Source organism: Fusarium flagelliforme (assembly GCF_020744385.1).
Source record: "Fusarium flagelliforme strain FIESC 12 MPI-CAGE-AA-0113 chromosome Unknown B0J16scaffold_1, whole genome shotgun sequence".
NCBI classification, from domain to species: Eukaryota; Fungi; Ascomycota; class Sordariomycetes; order Hypocreales; family Nectriaceae; genus Fusarium; species Fusarium flagelliforme.
This window is the reverse complement of record NW_025763503.1, coordinates 1,184,982-1,203,213: the sequence shown is the minus strand read 5'-3', so window position 1 is coordinate 1,203,213 and position 18,232 is coordinate 1,184,982. Positions and strand designations below refer to the sequence as shown.

Genomic DNA, 18,232 nt, shown 5'->3' with positions numbered 1-18,232 from the left:
GACGCCGTGTCCTGGCCCGGGGGACTTCCTGGGACGAACCCGCGAGAATCGTGGCCATGTGATTTTCATGATTTTGGACGTGATGTACGAATTGATCGATGAAGTGAGAAGGAAAGCTCGCGCAACAAGCCCTGATCCCAGACATGGATTCGAGGGTGATGTGGGATGAGACAATGTGGTTTCGGCGTTCCAGGTTCTGGGGGTTATGGCACATTGGCACCGAGGGCTAATCTAATCACCAACACACTGTGCTTTTTCTAGGTCGCTTCGTATTGGAAGTCATTCTACTTTTGGGTCAGTCTTTCTAGTAGCGTAGGAATCAATAAAACCAAAGCGCTATGCTTGTCTGTTTGCTATATAATCTATGCTTATGCACCAATACCATACATGCCAGATTCGCCTTGAGTATTTCCATGAAGTTTCATGGTCTTTCAAATGCAAGTAAAACAATAGTCGCGGCCGCAGTGATACCCATCCACGCCGCATATCCGCACTGTACCGCCCGGCGTCTTCACCGTACCGACAGGGCTAGACATATCATGGACACGTCTCTTACTGGGCGTCCTATGAATTTCTCTCGTCAGAGTCGTCGACCTCCAGACCTTCTTCGAAGAAGGTCGAGCACTTGTTGATTTTGAATGTGATTTTATTCTTCGAGTTAGCTCGTCGCGGGAACCTTCAGGGTCCGAATCGGAATCTGACACAAAGGACAGGAGGGAGCGTCTTGACGATGGCGCACGTTTTGTACGAATAGACCTGTGGCGAGGAGTATGGGGTTTTTGGGAACTTGAGGGCGGTTCCAAAAGAGGATTTCTTATGTCTTTCGGTTTTCGTGGCGTTGAGGCTTCTTGGACAGGAGCCTCTTCTGGTAAGGTGGGAAGTGGCTCTTGATCTCGGGTGTCTTCGTCATCGATATCCAAGTGAACAGTATGACTATTGCCGTCGGTGGACCCATTGTCATCAGCAACTCTGTTGTCGAGGGCAAGGGAAACGGGACTGGACGGCAAGGTTTGATTGCTGTGGGCACTTTCTGGTGAGCTTTCGCGATATGCTGGGGCATCGTCCATGATGGTGTCATCTTCTTGTATAGAGGACTGTGGTCTCTCAGGTTCTTGTTGTTCCTTTGTACCATCCTCCATATCCTCGATAGCTTCCATCGCTTCCGGCACAGCATCTTCTGACTCTGCCATGTTGTCTTCGGATTGCTCCAGCGACTCTCTCGATCTTCGGGGCTGGACGTGCTCTTCGAAAGAAGGGCCTTGTATCCTGTCAGAAACAGAGTTCTTGGGCTTGGTTTTGAGGAGCCATCTGATTTCATGCGATAGGCGGTGCGATACCTGAGAATCTTTGTTCTCTGGGATTTCGCCTGCGGCTTCTTGCTGGGAATCCTTCGAGACATCATCGTCAACATGTATAAGCTCGTGTATGTGATCCTTCGCTTCACTCCGAGCAATAGGAGTCACGACTTCCGATTTCCTTGGCCTTCCGCGTTTTCGTTTTGGAGGATGAGAAAGGTCACCAGTTGTCGGTACAGTAGTAGGAGCAGGTGATGAAGGTTCCACCTCCTTAACTGGTACTGCTACAGAAGCATAGGGCGGTGTTATTTTCGTAGTGTTAACTGAGCCTTTTGGCCTTCTAGGCTTTCGCTTGAGCGGCTGTACAGCATCCTCTACCACGTCGGCACTGTTTCTAGCATCGTGGGCGCTTTCTCTGCCGGCCTTCAGCGCAGTGTCTATGGCAGTAATGGGTTCAGCAGTGCGATCCCGATGTCTTGGTGGTACATCGGATGCTGGAGAAGATACTTTGGGAGCTATAGTCTGCTGTTTGGGGAGTCTGATTCTTGAAAGAACAAGTGGTGCTTCGTCGTCTGAGAGCTCCATTGTCGAGATCGTATTCGAAATGAAAGGGCTTGGTTCCCTAGTTTTCTCCTTGGATTGAGATGCTTGAGGAGCACTGCTGTTAAATGGAGTCGCCATGTCTTGCGAGTCTGGAATAACCATCTTGGAAGCAGCTGGTTCCGTGCCCCGTGTTTCTGTTGACGGTAGGTTACTTTGTGTCTGCTCAGAAGACGAAGGCTCTTCTCCCTCACTATCCTCGCTACTCGGATCGATGCTTTGATACTCTTCTCGAATAGACGGGTCGACCCTATGTATCTTCACACTCACGATATTCCCCGACTTTTTCCATTCCCGTGCGTCTTCCCAGGAGATTTTGCCCATGTACTCCGTCTGCCTTCTGGCTCTACCAGAGCGCCTACGCCCAGAGTCATCCTTCTCATCGGATGGTGGCGACACTCTAGCAGCATTGGCATCGGTTTCTTCAAGAGGCATCTGTGAAAGACGCTGGACACTGCGTCTCCTAGCCGGACCTTTCTGGTTCGATGGGGCCGGACTTGAACGCACGACGGGCACTGATTCTGTGGCTCCTGAGCACAAGAAATCATCTTCCTCATCACTGGCATCGATGGTTCGATCAGACAATGGAGGTTCCTGCCTGGGAGTCTTCTCTCCTGTGGACCTGGATCCTGTTTCATGGCCGTCATCTACAACCTCCGTTCCGCCCTCAACGGGGATGCCACTCGACTGTCTTTCGGATGCCTTTTTGAATGAGCCTTTCATGGAACCAACTCGTTTGGTTTTCCTCGCCCAGTTGCGACCCCAAATGGAGCTTTGCCCGTTGTTGCTGGGAAATTCGTATTTTCCTCCGTTATACCATGGTCCAGGCATGCTCGGTGGCATGTTAAAGTAAGGAGGGATGTCGTCGCGGCCCCAAGCCTGCATAGGAAATCCAGGCATCATTCCCCATGGCCCAAAACCTGGAGGTGGCATCCCGTAGCTAAAAGAAGGGCCAGGTCCAAAGGGTGAAGGACTTGATCGAGGATCGTCGTAAGGGAGGTCCAAGGGTGACGCTGTACCCTTGCCTTGTGGCGGTTCATCTTGACTGTTGGCGATGTTTGAAGCATTTCTAAGCGTTTCATCCGTCCCTTCATTGCCACCAGGTTGATTTGCCTTGTTGTCCTTCTCTTTCGTCCTTGGTTCCTGGGAACTCTCATTTTCCGTTTGAGAGTCACGAATCTCAGTGACCGGTTCTTCGTTATCAGAATATTCGTCTGTAAGATCCTCAAGTCGAATTCCTTCGTCTTCATCAATGTTGCTGTCGCCTTCCACCCATAGACCTTCGACGTCGCCCTCGTCCCGCATGTTGTGCAGATGGCCATTGTTTACCACAATCTCTCCGGTTGCCATATCGATTTCATCTCCAATACCTTCAAAGTCGCGACTGTACTTTTCGATGATGTGGGCCATCGTGGCATGAAGTTTCTGGTTTGCATTTGCTCGTTTCAGCGCAAATTGAATATCTGGGTCCCGTCGAATTTTGAGCTCCTGAGGATGTGAAGCAAGCTCATCGTCGTCTTCTTCATCTTGGGCGTCTTTGTGAGATGAAGAGCCATGCCGTCTCTTCTTTGTAGGTGGTTCCATCGTCACAGCAGTCCTTCATGTGAATTGATTTTCTTTATGATTATCAGAATTAAGTCGTCGGGCATCAGTCTGCCTATGAATGTATTTGAGCAATGAATTGTGTATGAACTCGCTGTTTTCGCATTCTTTGATGGCGACAGGAAGAAGATGAATTATGGTTGGTTGGAGGAGCAACTACAGGAGTCGAGATGCGCCATGACGCGATTCAGGGCCGTGCATCGCGTAAAGTGGTTTCTTATCGTGCATTTGGTGGGGTGAAGGTTAATAACATAACGTCCACCACTGGCATTGACGACTTCACACGATTTGATACAGCTTTTATATGAAAAGGGTTAATCAAGGGAAGTAAATTCTATACTCTTGTCCACGCGCAGTCTTCACCTAAATTACAATTCTTTATCAGCTGTTGCGACAATGATCGTTTGAGGTTGATCACATGCACAAAGCAGCCTGTAGCTGCCAATAGTACAACGTCACCGCTAGGATCGACCTTAATCCAACCCTGTCTCACTTTCCGACCAGCTTCATCATACTCAACACCTTCACTTCCCAGATCGCTATCAAGGGCACACCCGGCTCATATCAACACTCAGACTATGCAATTCTGTTAGACGGAATATGAACTGCCAAAAATGCCGTCAGCCCCTTCGGCTGGACGGTTCCCTTCAGGATCTTAACCCAGCCGCCTTTGATGTTCTCGTTGGTACGTTATCCAGACCAAGTCTCGTGCGCTCTTTCTGATCCAAGTCTCAGCTTCGACATCACCGCAAACCCTTAAGAAATCGTCCGTACCGAACCCGACGCTTGCGCAGCCACACGACCAATCGCGAAAGTCACTATATGACAGGGTATCACGGAATGCAGGGCCCCCAACGTTCAAACGCAATCATGGAGGACATCCTCGCGACTCGTCCATGTCTTTTGTACTATTATCCGATTCACAAATGGCCCGACCAAACCCACCATCAGAACCTCCTACGACACCAGCAGTACTGCGTCGTGCCAGCTCCAGCAGAAGCAATGCGGATAACCCCGATGCGCCTATGGGGAGCGAAATGGATAGAATCAACCGCCTCTTTGCCGTGCTGTCCGCGCGGTCTGATATCGATCATCCAATATGCGTCGAATGCACAGAGATGCTTGTTGAGGGTCTGCAAAAGAAGCTCGAGACTGCTTCGCGCGAAAGGGACTCTTATGCCAAGCACCTGAAAGAAGTTAAAGCGAACAAACCAAGCGAGGAAGATATGAAGGCACAGGAGGAAGCGCTACGGAAGGCCGAACAGGACAGGGCTGCGGCCATGGAGGAACTAAAGAAGCTGGAGTCGGAAAAGACTTCATTGGATGAGGAGCTCGTGGCTCTTGAGGAGGAATCACGACAGCTGGACAAAGAGGAGGAGAAATTTTGGAGAGAACGCAATGAGTTTGCTACCAGGATGGCCGATTTCCAGGCCGAAAGGGACAGCATCAACGCTAAGTATAGTAATGACTCGCAGCTTCTGGAGAAGCTACAGCGGTCTAATGTGTACAACGATACCTTCTGCATTAGCCACGATGGCAGTTTTGCAACGATTAATGGCCTTCGGCTCGGACGCCTATCGAACAAACCTGTGGACTGGCCGGAAATCAATGCAGCTTGGGGACATGCACTGCTGTTACTGGTGACAGTTGCGGACAAACTGGCATACAGATTCGATGGCTATGACCCACAGCCTATGGGCAGTACATCCAGGATCATCCGATACGATATACAGAGTCCTTCATCCAGCCGACTAGGCAATCGTGCAGTCACTGCACCCCCAAAGAAGCATGTACTCGAGTTGTACAGCTCCGGAGATATGCCTCTCGGGCTTACCTTTATGCATCGACGTTTCGACAATGCAATGGTGGGCTTCCTGGAGCTTGTGCGGCAGCTAGGCGCGTTTGTGCATCGGCAAACGGAAGCCACCGGCACGCCGCTTAGTTTGCCGTACAAGATTGACGGTGACAAGATTGGGGACGTGAGCATCAAGCTAGGCATCGCTCAAGATGATGGTTGGACTAAGGCGTGCAAGCTGACGTTGACTTGCTGTAAGTTTCTGCTCGCTCATGCCAGCAACGTGACGTCGAATGCAAGAAACGGGGGCAGTTAATGGAGGAATAAAGAGGAAAGCTCTTTCAAGATATCTAGTTTGCTGTATTTGCTTAACTGGTTCGGGTAGGTGAATTATCAAGGAGTTTGGGCATGCAAGATGGCGTTTTTGACACAACGATCGAGGCTATGAAAGCCTCGTTGTCAAGTCTATAGAGGAATCTAACATCGTGGATAGCAATAAAAAGGAATCTGGGCCAATAACTGTTCAGTCACTGCATCGTGGCCATGCTTGCTTAAAGGCGCCTTTCCGCGGCAGGTGCAAGCTTCCGTTTTTCCCAACCTATCTTCCTTCCCCCTTTAAACTGCCACTGACGCTGCACTGCACTGCCGGTGCCTGCCTGTAGAAGATTCTCGCTTTTGAAGCAACACTTCTTTCGGTTGCCTCCACCCTTTTCCTTCTTTTACACAACTCTATCATCTCCATTCATTCACACCCACTCTTGTTCACAGATATCTGGGTCCTCATCATGGTGAGCTGCAACAACTGCGGCTTGGACGCACCTTTGCGATGCGCCGGATGCAAAGGCGCTCCTAGCTACCACGATGGAGAAGAGCTCGCTGCCTCCTACTGTAGCCGTGAATGCCAGAAAGCCGACTGGCCACGCCACAAAACAGCTTGCCACAAAATGAAGCAACGCAAGTCTCTGCTCCGAGCAGTCACGCTTCTCAAGGCAACGATGATTTCCCATCGAGAGGCTCAGTACAACTGGAACCTGACCAAGATTGAGCCTCGTGAGAAATCTTTGATTCTCAAGCTGTGTCGCAAGCGCTGCAGCCCCCCAAAGCCTATCGAGTTTCCAGATCATCTCACTAGCAACGCTGAGCACAAAGAAGCTGCTTTATTGAAACGGATGGGCCTCAAAACCCTGTGTGTTCTTGGGCCCATGACTAGAACCCTACTGGAAGGTAACGTAGACCCCGATCCTTTATTCTTAGTGATAACTTGCTAATGGTTGTTGCATAGGCATTGCGTTCACTCTGGAAATTCTTAGACTCAAAGTCACGAACCCACCCTACCCAGCTATCCTGGATCCTGCTGATCCAAAGGGCTTCCATACCTTTATGGATCCAGGAGAGCACATGATCGTCGTGGCGACTCTTTGGTCAAACGAGAAATGGGTGGTTGATATCACAGGCTGTCAGTTTGGTTTCAAAGGCGCCCTATTTCCTTTCGAGAAGTATATAACCGAAAAGCATTGCACTATTATCGACACTCTTGGCTCTTACACCCAAAATGAAACCTGGGACCAAGAGAACATCATGTCTCTTCTGGGCAGCCCACCACCGGAACAACGGGCCTTCATCGCCAAGGAAATGGAGGATCGTCGACACTTTGCTGCTCTGGTCAAGGAGCATGTCAACCGTAGTTTGATTGAGGGCTCTGATGCTGAGGTCGAGGCCAAAGTGGCTGAATTCTCCCAGAAGGTGAAGACTCACATGTCGAGCTGTTAATTGGATGATGGATTTCTCAAGGGACTACTGAGTGACGGGGAAGGGAAAAGGAAAAAGGGATAGTGCTGTATGGTGAGCATCTGAAGTCCTCAAATCTCCTTGAGCCCCCGCACCTTCATCGTCATGTAATCATAAATACTTAGGTTTCTTATTAAAATCTTAGGAAATTCATTATCTATTCTCGTCTATTAGGCTTCTGGTTAGCTAGGCAATTGGAGATGCGGAATGTGCACAGCCGGGGCCTCAAGGAGATACAGTGCAATTACCAAGGCACTATTCCTATAGTCCCGGGGCAATGACTTGTTCATGAATCAATACACCTGTCTAAACTAGATGATTGAGTTCTTGATCCAGTCACTAATGATACAGGGCGTACGAAGATAAATAAAATGGAGTGAAATGAAGTTTACCTCAACTACAATTCAGTCACTGTATTCTGGTTATGTTTTTGTCTCTCCCCTTTTTACTTTCTGAACTACCACTGGCCTTTCACTGCCTGTGCCTACCTATAGAACATTCACTCAAAGTAAATGTTTCACTGAACTCTCTATCTACATCACCGGCAATACAGCAACACCAGACATCCATCATTCAAGCTGTAAATATTTATCGTCGGATATCACCGCCTTCATTTCAAAACGCGTTGCTCTATCACCATGCGCTATTGCGCGATCGCCATTCTCTATCACTCGAGCACCCGCTCGACCACCAACTATCCCATACTTATTCCAAAGCAGCTTTGCTTCCACTTCAAATACTCCTAACCGCCGGCGTAACCTACCGGCTGGGACTCGTACGCAAGTAGAGATATCCATGCGTTGGGTTTGGAGAAAAAATCGCCTAGGTATAAACTTGATATCAAATCCTTCATCGCTAACTGTTTAACAAGCACGAACTAAATAACATTATACAGGAACTAGGGTCATATGGCCTTGGTGGTGGAAGCTTTGAGATTATCTAACTAGAATCTAGTCTGTTAGTTGTTGCAGATTAGTGCCAACGGTAACACAAAGATCAATCTTTAAGGCTTACGGTCTTACATTAAGATAGACTGACTGCAGATCTGAATCGGCAGAAAACATTTCAACTATTTTGTCTTTTATGCCCTTGACTACCAGGTCTTATGATACTCTCGTGAGTGGCTACGAAAAGGAGGGCAGAATAAGCATCTTTGGCAGATCTTCAGTACTGAATAGCAGGTGAATCTAAAGCTCACAAGTACAATATAATGCCAAGGCATTATCCTCATTTAATACTACTGCCAATGACGGGTTAGTGAATTTATATGCTTATCTTGAACAAGATCGAAATCTTGAGCCAGTCACTAACGATACCAGGTGTGCGAAGATGAAAATGTTATTCAGCTGTATACAATCTGTGGTCATGATTCGTTAAAGTAAACAACCCTCCTTGCTTGGTACATCGTGACAAAGTACGTTCTGCTTCTAAATCCAAAACCAAAACAAGAGAAACATGGCAGTAGATAAAGAAATCACTCGCTATCCTCATCAGATCCAAGGACAGTGTCCTCAAAACCCTCAACAGGGACGGCATTCTTGATGTAGTCACGGAAGCCACGACTCATCTTAACGACGGCTCTAAGGTGCTTCACGCAGATCGTAATGTTCTCGGTGGCTTCTTCTTCAGCTTCATTCTCGGCCAGAGCAAGTGCGGTTTGCATTGCATTGCGAATCTCTCGACCGTTCCACTTGAGGCTGCGAACCTCCTGGCTATTCCAGACGAAATCGCGAGCAGCACTAGAAACGTGGATCAATCCATTAGAATCTCGGCTCAGGCGATCGAAGTTGTGGCTCCAAATGCGCTCCCGGTCCTCATGTCCAAGACTCTTGTAGTGCAGGGCGACATGAATGCGGCTCAGGAAGGCACTATCAAATGATTGAACACGGTTGGTGGTGAGGAACAGGACTCCACGATAGTACTCGAGGGCTCGGAGGAATACCGAAACTAGGCCGTTTCTCTTGATGTCTGAAGAGCGACGACGTTCGAGATAGATGTCGGCTTCGTCAAGAAGAACAAGAGCACCGTAGCGTTGACCCAGTTCAAGGAAATAGCTAAGGTTACTCTCAACGTGGTAAGAGTCGACACTCAGATCGCCGCTAGTGAGGGAAATGAGAGGTCGGTTGGTCAGTTCGGCGATGCACTCAGCGGTGCACGTCTTTCCGACACCGGGGGCACCGTGAAGGAGGAAGATCCTGCCCTCACCCTTATTCTTAACAAAGTCGTTACCCCAGGGTGACACTCTTCCTTCACCCATGTCAGTTGCAAACTTTCCAATAAGAGCCTTCACAGTCATCTTGACTTCATCATCAAGTACAAGATACTTGAAGGCTTCTTTGTCGGTTTTGACAGGCTTCAAGTTAGCGATGCTCAAGTGACCCCAGCGTCGATCGCCAAGAATGAATCCTGGCATAGTCTTGCTACAGACGAGGTAGAACAAATCGCTTTCTGGCGGAGAATCTTTAGTTGGGTCAAGATCCTCAAAGCCTCTGTAGGGGCCATCTGAGTCTTGGTTTGAGCGATCATCCATACAGACGTCGCAACCGCACCGTGGGAGGTTTCGAGGCAGAAAATCCTTAGACGGATAGACCGCAGAGTTCTGTCTTGGAGGGCTCCTGTATCGGCCCCGGCGGACATCATCTGGGCCATCAAAATAGAAACTGTCGAATCCAGGAGCGTCGCAGATGACACGGCCGCTCATGAATCCAGTTGGACCCCGGGACTGTCGATGAGTCGTACCAGAGTTAACAAGAAGACCCTCATAGTCCATGTATGTAGGGCGCTTCAGTAATTCCCAATACAGCTTTCCAAGTGCTATGTTCTTCTCCTTCATTGTCACTCCGCCTTGGGCTTCCACATCCTCGGGCCAGAAAGCCATAGGAATAATGGAAAGCCCTCCGATTTCCTGCTCACCAATCCATGGAGAAAGATCGAAACTATACATGTATCGATTGACTTTTGTACCGTTGGACTCGAGCATCCAGCAGTTGACCTTGTATGCATCTCGTGAACTAGTGTTCACATTTTGGCCGGTTCTAACACTACTGACGACGTATGGGGCCCAGATATCATGACGCTTGGCGTAGAAGACTTCGCCGGGTTTGAGGAGAAGCCAAAAGAGGTCAAAAGTGGCCCTGGGAACCTCGAGCTTATGGCGTTCTTCCTCACGACGAATCTCTTCGCCAAGGTTGTCCTCAAGGAACTCAAGTAGGAGGTCGATATGGTTGGCAGTGGTGGCAGCATACTCAGAGGTGTGGGCTGCCGGCTGATGATCCTTGTAATGAGCCAGCTCTTGTCTGTGGTGATATAGAACCTGGTAAGGTGAATCAACCTCGACTGTCTTGCCCTCAAGATTAAATTTGGGGTAATAGGTCACGACAGCCTTGAGAGCATTGATGAGATGAGCTGAATGGATGTTCATGAAGGGGCGGGAGATGCGAGGAACATAAGAGTCAACTTCTCGATCTCCATCCATGGGACCATCATCATACCGGAGGCCAGATCCCTCGAATACGTCGGTGATAGGTCTGTCTTCTTGATTGCGTGGGGGGTGAGGGTGGCGATTGTAGGGTCTGGTGCTTCTCACAGGAAAGACTTCTGTGACGATTTCTATCACAGGCTTCTCGCTAGGTTTCTCGCCATCGACATCACCTTCTTCACGGTTACGAGAGAATGGGGGGATGGTCTTGAAGGGCCGAGTGCTTTGTCGACGTTTTATGACCTGGTCCCTCGTATCAAGATACTCGACGACATGAAGAACGTCTGGTACCTTGCCGTTAATCTCGAGGGTTGCTCGTTTTGGGTAGAGGCTTTCAGGATCATCCCAGGCTCTGGGCATAGGAGGATACGGGTAGCCCATTGGGGGCGGAGGCGCCGATCTGGAATCAGGTCTGGTCCTGGAAGCCAGATCATCGAAGCTGACGATGGAGATGTTATCTTCACCACCGCTAACTTCGACTTCATATGGTTGAGAAGCGGCCATGATGAAGTGTTTGGGGTGGGAGCGAGGTTGAAGACTTGACTGTGAAAAGATTGAAATAGATAATTGATAAAACAAAAGAGATGAGATTGGAAATGTCAAGAGATTTGAGGTAACGAAGGTAGCTCCTTCTTTATAGATTCGAGTCCAAGCTGTGTCACTCAAAACTGCCCTATCATGACAGCCATGCAAGAGCCACCCAATCAGGCAAGCAGCTCTACTACCAGGCAGCAGTAGGCAGTTTCAACCTACAAGTCTATAATCATGATGTTTGCCTTGGATGGTGCCTCAGGTCTCACGGGGTGACATCGTCTGCAGCCCATTCATATAGCAACAATGAGTACCTACCAAGAAACGCTTGTATGCAGGCTGGAGCTCAGCCTCTCCGTTGAGGAGGCGGAGAGGAGGGGTTGGCTGACACTCTCTCGGACGAACTTGAAGAGACGCAAAAAAGAGGTTATTTAGATAACACACAGTAACATATTTTAACTGTGTCTTAATTAATTATTTTTTAAAATGCCTAGGTAGTTTCAGATCTGGTTTTCACGCTCTTTCATGGATATAGATAGTATTTAGCGTTAGACCAATTTCCAGGCCATGGAACTACCTAGGTAGTCAGTGAGACAACACTTGATGATTCCAGCAGCAACTTAAAACAAGACACGAACGATTTTCATGCAGAAGATAGAGCGAATATTGTTTATTACTATCCATTCTCAGGTTTCCTTCAACTGGAAACATCGTCGCTTCAATAACATTTGCACAGCCTTTAAAATGCCCCGCGGTGAGCCTTAAGTTAGCCTGCCAATCATGCAATACGACTGACGGACTCTCCGTAAAAATGCGGAACCTTGTAAAGACATTGGTACAGTATGTGATTTCCTCTAGAATTTACTATGATAGCAGTTAAGAACAAGAGTGACGTATATAAAACAAAGGTGAATCTGGTGTAAGTTGCCATGTCTGTAAATACGGATCCAATTCTTCTTACTATCTAACTACTTGAGCAAGAATGACTGGCTAGGTCCATATAGATGGTTATGACTGGTTATGGGGCCATCATGATAATTAAGTTTAGTATGGCTAAAGTTACCAAATGGATTGATATTATCTAAAACCCCATAATCACATGTCCTAGGTATAGGTTCCTATGTATTGGTTACATATAGCCATTCGAATTCCCTTGATAGGCTTGGTTCAGGGGATCGTGTATAGATCCCATATATCTATATCTGCAGACACTATGAATCTCTCATTTGCAAAGCAAATGTCGACGTTCCAAAAACGTGCATGTAACCTGAATCTAACGGTGCTAACGCTTGAACGTGGAGAGTTAGAGACAGACAAGCGAATTGCAGTAGCCAAACATGTTTGACAAGAATCTGGGGATGGTCATTGGATAACACTGCATAGTACAGGTCTAAGTTCTAGAAATGGCCAATTCTACAACATACTGTTGTTGGACTTTAGTTCAAGACACCAATGTCCAAGGGCGGAGTGGCTGTATCTACACATCTCTACAGTCTGGTTGTTGAAACTGGTGATGGAAGACAAATGCAGTATAAAGAGACAGTGACAAAGAAATGTAGTTTATTGCTTCAATCGAACAAATATCCAATCCCAACCAATGTTACTAAATCAGGATATCAAGGCTACCAAAACTCCTTCCCAGTTCAACTTCGTCTATATCCTATTCCATAGATAAGACATCCAAAGCTGGTCAACAAGCTTAGCAGCATCCCTCGTCACAGGCGCAGAGACCGCAGCAGATCTCGCATCCAGCCTCTTCACCACCTCGCATGGACATGTCAGGCTGGGGCTCAGCAGTCTTTATATACCATGTTAGTTGAGTAAAGTATCAGGCTAACTCTACACTTACAGGCTGCTGTGTAACGATGTCTCCGTTATCAGAGGTCATGGGGGCTTGCTGAGTGGGTTCCATAGCAGCGGGCATCTTGAAGATCGAGATGAAGAGAGATGAAGATCAGGTAGTTAGGTGGTAGGCTTTAAAAGTAGAGTTGTTGGTTAGAGTTGTGTAGTGTGTAGTAGCAAGATATCACTTCTACGGCTAGAGAAGACGCTCTTAAGTACCTCGAGTCAGCCCCAGAGGCCTCTCTCAACATCCAAGACACAGCCACTCCTTTACTTGGAGCATCACTGGTCATCTTCAGACTACATACAAGCATGATTGGTCTCATCGTATGGCCATGACCGTAATTCAACTCCAGCTCAGCTTGAACAAAGTCCCTAGACTCCCTTCTTAGAGAGTGACGTACGCGCAAGATGCCGAGTAGCCGTCCCGGTCTGGACCATTGTTCACGGCTGCTCCCGTAGAGGATAAGAGAAAAAGGTTCAGGCCAGGGTCCAGCCTTTGAGATATGCTACGTTGTAGAGCAGACGGCAAGTCTAGGCCGAATATGGAGGTTTACTGGGTTTCTATTGGTCGATTAATGTTGCTGGGGCTGGTCAGCAAGTGTTCCGAGTTATTGACCGGCACGTTGACTGCCGAATGACGAGGTGCCGAACTTCCGGGACGCCCGCATTCCCGATTTTATGGCTTATACAACCCTGCAAGCCTGAATTGTATAACGTCAATCAAGTAAGAAGTCAATAAAAAAGACACGGCAAAGAAAGTGGAACGATCAAGCAAGTGAAGGGATAATAATAGTATCATTCTAGTATGTACTTGATAATATGGAAAGAATGTAAAGGGTGAAACGAATAACCAAAACCACAAGCTTAGATAGAGGTTTCAGAGGGCCCTTTTCTGAGTTTACTTTTGGAACAGCTAGTAATGTAGAAGCAGATTAGACGCCACAAAATGCAGCCTGCAACACATCAATTGTCAGATTAAAGCGTTCCGTATAACCCCGCAAGGTCTTTACCATAGGTAGGTAGTTCAAAGTAGTAGTCGAGTGATCCTGGGTTAGCAAGGTCAAAGCATTCAAGTCGTAGCAAATCGATCAGTCACCTTCACAGCAGATTGGCAAGCAGGTAACTCAAGACGGGCAATAAATCGATTTCTCTCGACTCTTGTCTCCTGATAACTCAGCCATCGCCATGCCATGTCGACTCTAGGCCTGAGTGCCTTTTTTGTACTTTTTTTTTATGTATCTTCTTTTTAGTATTTTGCAAGCTTGGCCGCCTTGAAACGACTGACGCGTTCTCGTCCACCGTCTTGCTCCTCCAGAGGCTGTATAGGAGACTCGTCTTCTTTGAGGAACCCACCTTCTCGCTGAATGAACTTCTTTCGCAGCTTATGGTGCTCATCGGCGACTTCTTGCAACATCAGTTCGTCATCGAATTCGTTGGGTGGTTGAGCAGCTTTTGTAGATTCACGCTCGACTAATTTGTCAGCCAGTGTTGTACCGTCAGGGCCAGTAGGTGCTGTAGGTCGATCTTGATCGATGAACTTGGCGGGCACATCTAAAGGTCCAGGAGGAACAGTGTCTCTCGTTTTCTTGAACCGCGATGGCTTGCGCGTGGACTTGGCAGGTGTGGTATCAGAAGCCTTGGGGGATGTGGAACGCTCGACGATAACGTCACTCAACGGTTCCACTATAGGTTCCTTTTCCACAATGGTATCTTCTTGAACAGGGAGAGATGTGGGCTCGCTCTCCTGTGCAATATCCAGACTGGAAGCAAAGCGCACGCCCTTCTTGCTGTTGGTCGTTTCCGGTTGCTTTTCCTTGATATTTGATTTGGTGGGCGCAGGTTTCAACGCTGAGGCCGAGGCTGGCGGTGATGGCGTTGTCGTCGCGGGAGTTGGCTTGATAACGATACGTCCAATACCCTCCTCTTTATTGCCATCCTCCTCATCTGCACTTGACTCAGCGTCCTTATCCTCTGGCCGTTCGGTGAAACGCGACTTGATGCCTAGCTTCTTTTCCAGCTCAAGCATCCTTTCACGGTAGTCATCTGTAACGACGCGACCCGTGTATCGGCCATACTTATCTTCCTGGCCATCGTCATCCTCGAAGCCTTCGTCGTCGCTATAATCGTATTCATAGTCATCACTGTCGCCCTCTTCGAGTTGCAACTCAGCAACAACAGCGCCAACTTCGCCAGAGTATTCGAGCATCTGTCGTCGTAATTCTGCGTCCTCCTCATCCTCATCCTCAGGGATGTACGCCTGGTCATTATTGATCTTCTCCTGCTCTTTGGCATGGTTCATGATCTCTTCAACACGCTTAGCATTACGCGAGACTTGGGGCGTGGGGCCGTCTTGCATTTTAGTATCTCCAGCGAATGAGACACCTTTGCTTGCAGAGGGTGCTAGCTTCGTGGGCTGGAGATCTGTCTCTTGAGAAAGACTCTGCTTTGAGGATGAGGCTTCAGGCGCAGGCGCAGGCGCAGGCTTTGGAGCAGACACGGGCTCGGGCTTAGATACAGGTTCTTTCTGTTTAGAACTCTCTGCGGGTGAGGCGGAGTCATCTTTCTCAGAATCCTTGATACCGGCCTTTGCAAGGGCCTTCTCGATCGCAGGTAACGCGCTGTCAGGCTGATTCAGCTTGTACGAAATAACATTGTCGTCATCGTCAAGCTCCTCGATAATCTCTGTCATCGGTAGACCATCATCTTCAGTGAGATCTGGTTGCAGCTCGGTAAGTTTATCCTCGGCAGTGCTGATTTGCTTCTGTAGATTTGCGATGTTTGTAGTAACATAATCGATGCGTCGTTCAAGGATATTCAAGATTTGCTCGCTAGATCGGTGTGTCCTCTCGCCAAAGATCTCATCAAGTTCGCGATCCTTAAGTAGCTCGCCCTCAAAACCGGCGTGGATTGTCTTGAGTTCACTGTCGCCACTCTTGCAAGTAGACTGAACCTCTTCCTTGAGCATCTCATACTCAGCATCCCAAGTCTGCCAGTGCTTCAGGGCACTCTGCAGCTTACTGATATCATCCTCGAGCTGCTTTTGTTGTTTTTCAATATCTGAAATGTCCGACATATTTACTAATCCGGTGCAGCTGCTACAAGGCTGCAAGACAAGAATGAGAAAGAGGAGGAAAGTTTGTGAGGCGCTGAAATCATGATGAATGGTTCGGGCTCTCCACTAAGGAAAAAAAAGTTAGGAGCTGGTTCTTGAACAAGGCCGGACTAACTTCGGCTAACGGGACTAAGAACAAGCTACGAGCTGTCAACTCGAGCCCCACTCTAGGTCCAGGTCCATCTCCAGGTGCCTCCAGCTGGCTGGCGATCTGAACTTTAGCGTCATGCACGCCCTTCATATTACAGACAAAGCAATCATTCTGCTACTTTATCTCCCTGGATACAATAAGAGAGTAACATGAAGTATTCACGCTGTCGGTAAACTGGCTAACACTTTACCATATCTATTGTGTGAAATCATGTTACGATAGTATCGCCTTCGATAATAACAAGTACAGCGAGAGCTATCATCCAGGGCTATTGAAACCTGTTTGCAGAAGTGATATCGATTGAAAAGCAGCAGGAACGACTCATGACAACAGCTACCTGCCTATCTTGATTTCCCCGCAGTCATAGACTGCTTTATAAAACCCAAGAGTTCTGTAACTAATCCAAATTTCTCTTCCTTCAACTATTCTCATTACCATCTGGCAGCTTCACTTATACGAGCTTCTGTCTTATCACGACCATGGCAGAGTCCAACACCAGAACTCTCGAGGCAAAATGCTACTGTGGCTCTGTCCACTACACGATCGACGTACTAGTCTCCAAACTTCCACTCCTCACTCATCTCTGCCATTGCAGCCTCTGCAGATTTGCCTCAGGAGCGCCATGTGTCTTTCACGCAACACTTCCAGAAGGCGCAAAGCCCAAATTCGTGGAACCGTCCTCTCGTAGCAGCATGACGAGTTATCCGCTTGGCAAAACTGGTTGGCCATGGCTTTTCTGTTCAACATGCGGCTGCCATATCGCCTCAACTGGACCTCCTGACAACGAATTTTGGACCGTTTCTACATCTATCTTTACAAATGCTTCATACTGCTTTGATATACGCAAGCACATCTTCAGCAAATCTACCCAGGATGGGGGTATCGCTAAGGCCTTGACGCACATGGGGGGACAGGAGTTTATTGATTGGAATCCTCCAGATGACAATCCTGAGGCCAAGATCGTTGGAGCACAACCCGAAGTTGGAGAAAATGGTGAAGAGCGTCTTCGTGTTGAGTGTCACTGCAAGGGTGTATCCTTCACCATCCCCCGCCCAAACCAGGAAGTCAAGGAAGACAAGTATTACTCCGAATTCGTTTCTCACAGGGACAATACAAAGTGGTATGCTACTTTTGACGCTTGCGACGACTGCCGGCTCGTTAACGGAACACACGTGGTTGGCTGGACATTCATCCCTCTCTCAGTCTGCGAACCTCGCATTGGAGATGACCTTCTCATCGGTACAGCGAAAACATACAAATCATCAAATAACGTTGTGCGATCCTTTTGCGGTACTTGCGGCGCCACAATCTTCTTCTCCCACAGCCATAGGAGGCCAACTGACGACCATCATGTCGTCGACTTGGCTACAGGGATTATCAGAGCGCCTGAGGGTGTCATGGCAGAGAAATGGCTCACTTGGCGGGCAAGAGTAGCCTGGGCTGATAGCGGAGAGAGATTTGACAATGACTTTTTTTAATCATTTCAAGTAGGTATGAAGAGATGGGTGTTGGAGAGAGAGGGCGAGATTGATGATTATAACATCGGCTGATCGGTCCGGGGAATCGGATTCGAGCCGAAGAGTATGCATATTAGGGGAGTTGTTAGCGATGTTGGATCAGGCATCTATTATTGATGCAGAAAAGTGCTTTGACCGGGTTAGTTTTTGAGTCTTAACAAAGACAACGACAAAACTTTTCTAGTTTAATGAATGTTTATTTCATATAAACTTCTTTCCTCGTTTCATACACCATGACTCTTATCAGCGGCATTCTCTCCCGAAAGGCCGTCACTAGTAGCGGGAGGGAGACCGAGGATAGAATGCGGCGAGATTCTCTCAGTGAGAGGATAAACTCTCAATCAATCAAGTCGATCAATTATACTAAGAATCTTATTTAACCAAAGTTAATTATCTGATCGTCAAAAAACATTGAGCTTCTTTAAGAATTGAGCCAATTGGACTCTCACGACCTCACCCTACACCTCGTTGAGTACGAGCGAATTACCCGAGTTTTCTGCGAGTCACCACCGACCAAG

At 48.0% G+C, this 18,232-nt stretch overlaps 7 protein-coding genes across 7 annotated transcripts; 3 read left to right on the top strand and 4 right to left on the bottom strand.

The window, feature by feature from the left end:
- Window positions 1-365: 365 nt before the first annotated feature.
- On the bottom strand, window positions 366-3,788 carry B0J16DRAFT_326559 (uncharacterized protein). Its single transcript, XM_046126022.1, has one exon. The coding sequence runs from the start codon at window positions 3,477-3,479 to the stop codon at window positions 432-434; it is 3,048 nt and encodes a 1,015-aa protein (XP_045988381.1). The 5' UTR covers window positions 3,480-3,788; the 3' UTR covers window positions 366-431.
- Window positions 3,789-3,833: 45 nt separating this feature from the next.
- On the top strand, window positions 3,834-5,806 carry B0J16DRAFT_408428 (autophagy protein Apg6-domain-containing protein). The gene is made up of 2 exons (XM_046133033.1): window positions 3,834-4,182; window positions 4,233-5,806. Exons 1-2 carry the CDS (start codon window positions 4,098-4,100, stop codon window positions 5,606-5,608), a joined length of 1,461 nt encoding a protein of 486 aa, XP_045988380.1. The 5' UTR covers window positions 3,834-4,097; the 3' UTR covers window positions 5,609-5,806.
- Window positions 5,807-6,077: 271 nt separating this feature from the next.
- Window positions 6,078-7,062, top strand: B0J16DRAFT_408427 (uncharacterized protein; the record flags this gene model as incomplete). Its single annotated transcript, XM_046133032.1, has 2 exons — window positions 6,078-6,516; window positions 6,575-7,062. 2 exons carry the CDS (start codon window positions 6,078-6,080, stop codon window positions 7,060-7,062), a joined length of 927 nt encoding a protein of 308 aa, XP_045988379.1.
- Window positions 7,063-8,261: 1,199 nt separating this feature from the next.
- On the bottom strand, window positions 8,262-11,387 carry B0J16DRAFT_326557 (P-loop containing nucleoside triphosphate hydrolase protein). Its single transcript, XM_046126021.1, has 2 exons — window positions 8,400-11,387; window positions 8,262-8,333 (listed from the first exon to the last, which is right to left on the bottom strand). The coding sequence occupies exon 1, from the start codon at window positions 11,060-11,062 to the stop codon at window positions 8,555-8,557; it is 2,508 nt and encodes an 835-aa protein (XP_045988378.1). The 5' UTR covers window positions 11,063-11,387; the 3' UTR covers window positions 8,262-8,333; window positions 8,400-8,554.
- A 1,401-nt stretch (window positions 11,388-12,788) lies between these two features.
- B0J16DRAFT_377200 (uncharacterized protein) lies at window positions 12,789-13,013 on the bottom strand (the record flags this gene model as incomplete). The annotated part of the gene is made up of 2 exons (XM_046130826.1): window positions 12,789-12,887; window positions 12,939-13,013. 2 exons carry the CDS (start codon window positions 13,011-13,013, stop codon window positions 12,789-12,791), a joined length of 174 nt encoding a protein of 57 aa, XP_045988377.1.
- Window positions 13,014-13,876: 863 nt separating this feature from the next.
- Window positions 13,877-16,342, bottom strand: B0J16DRAFT_5161 (Prefoldin subunit-domain-containing protein). The gene has a single exon (XM_046133972.1). It carries the CDS (start codon window positions 16,005-16,007, stop codon window positions 14,181-14,183), a length of 1,827 nt encoding a protein of 608 aa, XP_045988376.1. The 5' UTR covers window positions 16,008-16,342; the 3' UTR covers window positions 13,877-14,180.
- Window positions 16,256-17,973, top strand: B0J16DRAFT_5174 (Mss4-like protein). Its single transcript, XM_046133975.1, has one exon. It carries the CDS (start codon window positions 16,677-16,679, stop codon window positions 17,673-17,675), a length of 999 nt encoding a protein of 332 aa, XP_045988375.1. The 5' UTR covers window positions 16,256-16,676; the 3' UTR covers window positions 17,676-17,973.
- Window positions 17,974-18,232: the final 259 nt, after the last annotated feature.

Coding starts and splice junctions, on each gene's coding strand:
- B0J16DRAFT_326559 (XM_046126022.1), bottom strand. CDS start 3,479: ATGGAACCACCTACAAAGAAGAGACGGCATGGCTCTTCATCTCACAAA.
- B0J16DRAFT_408428 (XM_046133033.1), top strand. CDS start 4,098: ATGAACTGCCAAAAATGCCGTCAGCCCCTTCGGCTGGACGGTTCCCTT. Junction 4,183..4,232: donor CGCCTTTGATGTTCTCGTTG/GTACGTTATCCA, acceptor TCCAAGTCTCAG/CTTCGACATCACCGCAAACC.
- B0J16DRAFT_5161 (XM_046133972.1), bottom strand. CDS start 16,007: ATGTCGGACATTTCAGATATTGAAAAACAACAAAAGCAGCTCGAGGAT.
- B0J16DRAFT_5174 (XM_046133975.1), top strand. CDS start 16,677: ATGGCAGAGTCCAACACCAGAACTCTCGAGGCAAAATGCTACTGTGGC.
- B0J16DRAFT_326557 (XM_046126021.1), bottom strand. CDS start 11,062: ATGGCCGCTTCTCAACCATATGAAGTCGAAGTTAGCGGTGGTGAAGAT.